The 7,737-nt window shown below is 45.3% G+C and overlaps 1 protein-coding gene across 1 annotated transcript in view; it reads right to left on the bottom strand.

Annotated features, from left to right (window-relative positions):
- Positions 1–5,943: 5,943 nt before the first annotated feature.
- Positions 5,944–7,737, bottom strand: part of Ccne1 (cyclin E1) — a 10,920-nt gene continuing 9,126 nt past the window's right edge. Inside the window, exons 8-11 of the mRNA XM_013354202.2 lie at positions 7,448–7,582; positions 7,216–7,327; positions 6,970–7,127; positions 5,944–6,563 (exon numbers count right to left, since the gene is read on the bottom strand). Coding sequence (XP_013209656.1) covers positions 6,441–6,563; positions 6,970–7,127; positions 7,216–7,327; positions 7,448–7,582 — 528 coding nt within the window. The 3' untranslated portion in view covers positions 5,944–6,440. The remainder of the gene's footprint in view (positions 6,564–6,969; positions 7,128–7,215; positions 7,328–7,447; positions 7,583–7,737) is intronic.

Raw genomic sequence — 7,737 nt, 5'->3', positions numbered from 1 at the left:
AGAGAGAGAGAGAGAGAGAGAGAGAGAGAGAGAACATGCATGCACACTAGCACATTTTATTTTATCTATTGAGACAGAGTCTTATTGCTTTGGGCGGCCTGGAATACCTGAACTTAAGGTATCCTCCTGCCTCAGCCTCCTGAGTAGTTGGGTCAATAAAGGCCCGCATCTATGTCTACACAGACATTTTAAACTACTTAGATGTAACACAATAGAATGAAACAGCCCTGAAGAAAAACAGCAAATATTTCCTATTATTAGTTTGGAATAAAATTTTGGGCCAAGGTAAAAAAAAAAAATTGGTGTTTTTTTGTTTGTTATTTTTTGTTTTGTTTTGTCTCACTATATAGCCGTAGCTAGCCTGAAACTTGCTATGTAGACAGACTGGCCTCAGACTCTAAGAGGTCCATCTGCCTCTGCCTCAGGCAGACTGGGATAAAAGGTATGTGCCACTATACCTACCCAAGGTAATATTTTAGCACTGCTAGAATGGCGTTTCTGAAGGATTGGTACTGTCTATGTTTTCTGTGTTTACAATATTCTAACCTATAATGAGCACACTTTACTTTGGCAATCAGAGTAAAACCAGTAAAGTCAAATAATAGGAATCTTATTTTTATTTACTTAGGCTCTTCAAGAGATGGTCTTGCTTTGTAGCTGAGGCTGACCTCACGGAGGGTCCTTCTGCCTCTGCATCTCAAACCCTGGGATTACAGGCAGGGACCACCACACCGAGTGAAATAATAGTAGTTTTATTTTATTTATTTATTTATTTATTTATTTATTTTATTTTTATTAAACATTTCCACCTCCTCCCATTCCCCCCCCCCCATAATAGTAGTTTTAATGGGAAGAGAAGTAGTGATGTCATGCTCAGAAGTGGATGTGAGGAGGCAGGAGCTTTCCCTCCTCCCTGGCTCAGAGTGTGCATTGAGGTGTTGTGGAGAAGGCATTGGTGACAGCTGGGGAAGGTTGAGGGACTTGTGTCCTTTGGGGTGGCAATCCCATAAGTAGTAGCAATGTGACCTCGTAGACGCACTCAACTGATGAGCCCCGTCTGAGCTCCTCACTGGGAGAGCTGAAGCAAGGACTCTTCTGCTGAGCCACACTTGCAGCCCGTTTTCCCAAGTATTCCCTGAGCAGCCCTCTGGTTCAGTGGCTGTCATCACTCTCAGTGCTCATGACAGAGCAGAGAACACTAAACTGGGAGACAGTAAGCATGGATCACTTCAGGAAGTGACAGAGCCGGGTCCTAGCTCAAGGTGTCTGCTTCCAGAGGCCAGTAGAAACATTCTTTGAGTGGAAGTCAGAAAAGGGGTGGTTTCACACAGGCAGCAAGGTACAAGCTGACCTAGAAGGGTGAGTAGGCAGACATTCGTGGCGGAAATAGCTCTGGGTAAGGAGAGACGCAGGCAGTCACTTAATGCTTGTGTATAATCGTAGAACCTAGACAGATGAGGCAGGAGGATTATGGACTAGCCTGGAGTATATAGTAAGCCTCCTCCCCAGTTTCAGAGGGAGGGAACCACAGTTTAGTGCATTAGTGCCAGGGTGACGGTATACACCTATAGTCCTAGCTACTTGGGAGGTAGAGACAGGCAGGAAGATCATGAATTTGAGGCCAGCCTGAGCAATTTAGCAAGATCAAATTGAAAGGGGGACAGAGGACTGGGATATTGTTTAGTGGACAAAGCACTTACCACGCAAATCTGAGGACTGGTTTGGAACCCTCGAAGCAATGTGAAACTCAGTGCTGTATCACACATGGATAATCCCTGCTCTCCTACAGTGAGACGGGAGGCAGAGACTCCTGGGAAGCTTGTGGGCCAGCTAGCCCAGAGCATGCACTAGTGGACTAGAGACCCTGTCTCAAGAAGGAAGATGAGGACTGACACCCAGCTTGTCTTCTGACCTACACACTTGCACTGCGTACTTGCCCATAACTTACACACAGGAATGAATGCAGACACATACACACACAAAAAAGGGGAGGTTGACAATAAGTACTTGTAGAGCTTTCACAACACCCTAAGACCAGAATAAAATAAAGTGGGGCCTGCAGGTTGATCCCTGTAAGCCACATGGTGGAAGGAGAGAAGTGACTCAGTTGTTCCTTGATCTTCACGTGCTCACTTAGATGCACACACACACCAGATAAATACAGTAAGTGTGGGAGCTGTTGGTTATGAGATGTCCTGTTGCCTTCCCTTTATGGCCCTCAAATACTGCAGCTGCTTTCTGACTGTAGCACAGAACCATAACTGAGCTGCTTCCCTCAATGTCTGCCTTCAGGCCTGCTTTGAACATGTCAGTCATCACCCTGTCTTTCCTTACTAACCCCAGCTTCCTGCAGCCCGGGCCACCACACCCATCTTCAGTTTGATGTGCAGTCTCTGTCACTTTCCTTTTTCTCATCTTCCTCCACCCCATGTTAAGAACAGTTTTTGCAGACTGCCAGAGAGAATTCAACAACCACACCTAGCCTGGCACAGCGCAGCATACCTGTAACCCCAATACGGGAGACTGAGAGAAGCATTGCTAGTTTCAGGCTGGCGTGGACTATACAGCAAAACTGTCTCAAAAGACAAAACTTCAACAACAATAGGAACAACTATCCTGGCCTTGGCTCTGGAGGTCACCTGCTCCTGGATTGCTGTTTTTTCTGAATCTAGTCTCCATCATTGGTGATGTCCAGCACACAGTTGAGGATCCACCGGAAAGTACCTCATTCATTCAAGTGAGAAAAGCCAGCGTTAGACTTGAACCTCTTGGGCAAGCCTATGCTGCACTTTTTAGAATTGGGATTGATGAGAAAAATGACTTAAAGGGGCTGTTTATTTAATTAGAGACAACACTGTCCTCCCCATCTGAGGCTCCTTGGAAATAGTACCAGGTAAGCCAGCGAAACTGAGCACATTAGAGTTTTCTGAAGTTAAAATAGGAATTAGGACAAGGTAGGAAAAATCTATGCTCATTGAATAGGAAATGCAATTGTGTGTCAGCGCAGGAGCTGAGTGTCTGCAGCAAATTATATTTAGGACTCTATTGTCGCGGGTAGATTGGCTAATGCCTGGTTTTAAGTGTGGGCTTCTAATGCTGTTACTCCTGGTTAACTCTGCCTGCTAGGTAACCTTGTGGAACAAATGACTGCATTGCTTGAATAACATATTTGATCAAATAGGACAATTCTTTCAAAAATTGAGTTCTCTGTGGCAATTTGAGACCTGTAATCAGCAAATTAGATGATTACAGCAGGGATAAAAATAGTCTTCTAACAATGTCCAAGGTATAAATGTGATTTGAATTTCAAACTGCTGAACATGTGGTAGGAAAATGCACGGTTGGATAAATAGGACGAGACATTATCAGATCTGATTTCCCTTCCATCCCTGCTCTGAGCTACAGCCTAATTTTATCCGAATGTCTTGCAGTCTCCGATGCAGCTGAGTTTGAAGGGAGGCAAGAGGTGGATCAGGCACTGTGTTCGTGTCTTAAAGGGCACACCTATCTGCCTCAGAAACACAGTTCACGTGACCTTATCATTGCTCATCTGTCTACTTGGCATGAAATGACCTCTGTAAGCCAGTAAGCTGTTTTACCACCCTGGGAAGATGTCACTGGAAAGCTTTCCATGCCAATAGCTAAGGACCAATGCTTTAAGTGTTGGTGAGAGAAATGACCAAGACTCTGTAAACTGAGCTGGGGAAGAGACTGTGGTGTGCTGAACCAATAGGCAACTGTGTCCCCACGTCAGATGCAAGACCCATGCTCTGTCTGCTCTTGATTCTTCAACCAGTGACTTTCCCGATGGTCACATGGCCTCAGCTGCTTTTGGCTGAATGGTAGAACAGAAAGAATGCTACCAACAGGTCTACAGAGCCAAGCCATAACATCTGCCACAAACTGTTACCGGAGATGGGAGCTTTGCTGAGGGATCTGTCACTCACTAGTGCTTCCCAGGATTTCATGGTGGAGCCACAGGAATTACCAAGTATTATGGATCTTATTTGCTCATGAGGCATTGTCTTTTGTTAGAGCAGATGATAGAGTTTGCTGTGACAGTACCACTGTTTGATGAGCTCCATGCTAGGGATACCTGCAATCCCAACACTACAGAGGCTGAGACGAGTCAGGAGTATTGTTTGAGGCCAGTGGGGTTACATAGTGAGACCCTGCATGAAACAAATCACAAAACTACTTTTTTGTGTGTTGTAATATAGGATCTTTTTAAGTAGCCCAGGCTGCCCTTGGACTCTCTCCTGCCTCAGCATCCTGGGTGCTAGGATTACAGATGCAGGCCATGGTAACCACTGCTTTTTAAAACAACAGTGTCTCTGCTTGAGACTTAGAAATAGTTATAACACCTTTAATCCCTCGGGAGGCAGAAGCAGGTGGATATCTATACATTTGAGGTCACAAAGTGAGATCCAGGACACCCAGGGCTGTTACAGAGAGAAACCATCTCAAATAACGAAACAACAACAAAAGAAATAACTAGTTAGGAATAGTATTGTTTGGACAGATGACATTAGAGGTAGCCTTATTTTAAAAGCTTCATCTGTACGAATGTTTTGCCTGCATGTATGCCTGTGCACCACACGTGTACCAAAGGAAGCCAGAAAAGGCATTAGATTTCCCGAAAGTGGGATTAGAGGTGAGCTGAGAATCAAACCGGAGCCCTCTGGAAGAGCAGCCAGTGCTCCTAACCATTGAGCCATCCCTCCAGTCCCAGGTGTTGGTTTCGGATACACTAAACTAGAAGACTTAAAAATTTCCAGTGTTTTTCTTTCTTTTTTTTTTTTTTTTTTTTCGAGACAGGGTTTCTCTGTAGCTTTGGAGCCTGTCCTGGAACTAGCTCTGTAGACCAGGCTGGTCTCGAACTCACAGAGATCCGCCTGCCTCTGCCTCCCGAGTGCTGGGATTAAAGGCGTGCGCCACCATCGCCCGGCCTCCAGTGTTTTTCTTTTAAATTTTTATCGAGCTATATATTTTTTATGCTCTCTTCCATTCCTCTACCCTCCCCTTCTACCCTCTCCCATTACCTACCTGCTCCCAGTTTACTCAGGAGATCTTGTCTTTTTCTACTTCCCGTGTAGATTAGATCCATGTATGTCTCTTTGTTGTCTAGGTTCTCCTTCCAGAACTATAAAAGCAGTGTCAAAGAAATAGAATACCTCCAACTTCATTTAAATACAATATAGATCTAAAATGACCGCCTCTTTTTAGGTTTTCGAAAACCAGGTTCAGAAAACAAGTTGAAAGTGGCAATACTTGATCAATCATTGTCCCGTGTGTATACACAAATTGAAGAAGCACCGTGAAAGTGAAATATGACCAAGATGACAGAAATGTACACAGTAGGTCTAAAGTGAACAGTGACCCAGTGATCAGCACAGGGCTTCGGGTGTTTATATGTAGCCTGTCATCTAATACACTGCACTGATGTCCTCTCCTTCACTTGAACTGCCATCTAACTTTGCACCCACCACACTCCCTTTCTGTCTTGAGACAGGGCCTTCCTAAGTGGCTCTACCAGTGTACACCAGTGTGCCTAGGTTTTCTTCTTAGCAGTTTTAAGCATGCTAAATTATTTAAACAAACAAAATCTCTCACATTCTTTAATTTGGGTGAGGGTGAAGAACATGAATGACCTTTAACTAGCCTGGAGAGTCGGTGACACTAATAAAACTCCCTGGGTGTGGAATGGCTTCCCTAGCATAGCCTAGTACAGCTGGTGACTCTAGTGTGAATACCCGCCTATGTAGGGCATTGTGGGAGAAGAATCTCATGGAAGACTAGGCTACCTGGCAAGCTCTAGGCCAGTATGGGTTACACTGCAAAACTTTCTCAAAAATCATGAAACCAAGAGAACTTTGGTCGAGCCATTCTGAAAGGCAACTGTTAGCTTCTATTACCACACACAGTAATAACAGCTGCTTCAAAGATATTATCTTTATTAAAAATTGATAGACATAGCAGCACTTACAAGAGTTCATAAAAGGCAGGACATGCTGTCAGCTGACAGTGGAAAGGGGCGGCTAGTCCGGGTTGTGGGCTCTGCATCCCATGCTTGCTCACAACTTCCTGTCCCACCCAACACAACAGCAACCCAGAACACCAGAGTAGAGGCCATAAACGGCCGCGGCCTCCTTAATTTCAAGCTTTTGTCATGTGTGAAGAGTCCAGTGAGTCAAGTAGCACCCTCCTTAGCAGCTTCTGGAGCACTCAGTGGTGTTCTGGAGGTGGCTGGTGTACCTGACCCTATTGTTAAAATGCCTAGCATTCAATAAAAGCACTTCTGTCTGAGGCCACTGTGTAGACCCCTGCTGCTTTGGAAGAGGTGCACACTTTTCCGCAGGGGCTCCGACCTCCAAGGCAGCACAAGGAGCTCCAGGCAGCTGCTTCCACACCACTGTCTTTGGAGGCGATGGCAGGTTTGGTCATTCTGTCTCCTGCTCACTGCTCTGCTTCTTACTGCTTTGTGGGGGTGTCAAGACCCCACTGGGAGGAGGAGAAATCCTGTTTTGTTCTGACAATATGGCTTTCTTTGCTTGGGCTTTGTCCTACATGGAATAAAAGGGAAAGTTGTCAACATTAAAGACTTGTTTCACTTGATATACCTTTTTAATATGGAGGGAAGAGGGAAAAATAACATAAATAAAAGTAAAAGCTAATAAATCTAAAGTTAGGCATGGTGGCAAACTTGTAATCTTACTTGGGAGAAGAGACCAAAAACTTGAGTTCTAGGTCCACCTGGGCCAGGTAAGACCTTGTCTAATCAAACAACCCCTTCCACCTAAAGTCTATGGTCTGTAGACACCCAGACACAGAATCTGTGCACCAAAAACATTCATAATGGAATTGGAATTGGCTTTTCCTAGACTCCCCGGGGCCAGCCTGAAGAAAAGTGAGGTTGTTTAGGCAGCGCTGGTTAAGTACTTGTCTGATTGGACCATGAGCATCACTGACCAGCAAATCCAAGCTATTGGTGTGGGTCTGGATGTTGTGAGAGTCTTCCATGGGAACTCCCCGGAAGTGCTTGAGCTTAGAACTTCCCATCTCCCGGATGACCATGGCAAACGGAACCATCCACTTGACACACTTCTCTATGTCGCACCACTGATATCCTGCCAGTAAAGAAGGTAGAGGCTCAGCCTGTAGCTGATACCTTGACAAGACACCTTGTCTATGAACTCACAGGAAAAAACAACATACCTGAGACCTTCTGCATCAGTTCTGATGAGGAGAAATGGTACAAGGCAGAAGCAGCAAGGACACCATAAGGAAATTCTAAGCAGCCAACATCCAGGACACACAGATCTAAAAGCTAACGGGAGACAGGGGTGCTAATACAGATGGCACGTGAAGCTTCTAGAAGCCCCTGGTGAGCTGTAGTGTGCGCCCTCCCCCACCCCACACACGGTGGGGAAGCAGAAAGTCCGCATACCTCTGCAATCTGCACAAAGACCTGCTGTGGGTATTGAGGCATCAGCACTTCATTCGTATCATTGACATATGCCACTTGGACATAAACATTCAGCCAGGACACGATGGTCATAGGGCTTAAACGCCACTTAAGGGCCTAAAGGAAAAGAGATGGTAGTTGTGAAAAGTAGTCTCTGCCACATGTCTAGCAGAGAAGACCCACTTGGTGCACCCATACCTCACATGGGAAAGATAGGTGTGTACTTAGCTGAAGTCTCCCTCTCTACACACACACACACACACACACACACA

This window comes from Microtus ochrogaster, unplaced genomic scaffold (assembly GCF_000317375.1).
Source record: "Microtus ochrogaster isolate Prairie Vole_2 unplaced genomic scaffold, MicOch1.0 UNK32, whole genome shotgun sequence".
Lineage (NCBI taxonomy): Eukaryota > Metazoa > Chordata > Mammalia > Rodentia > Cricetidae > Microtus > Microtus ochrogaster.
This window is presented reverse-complemented; position numbering and strand designations above follow the sequence as displayed.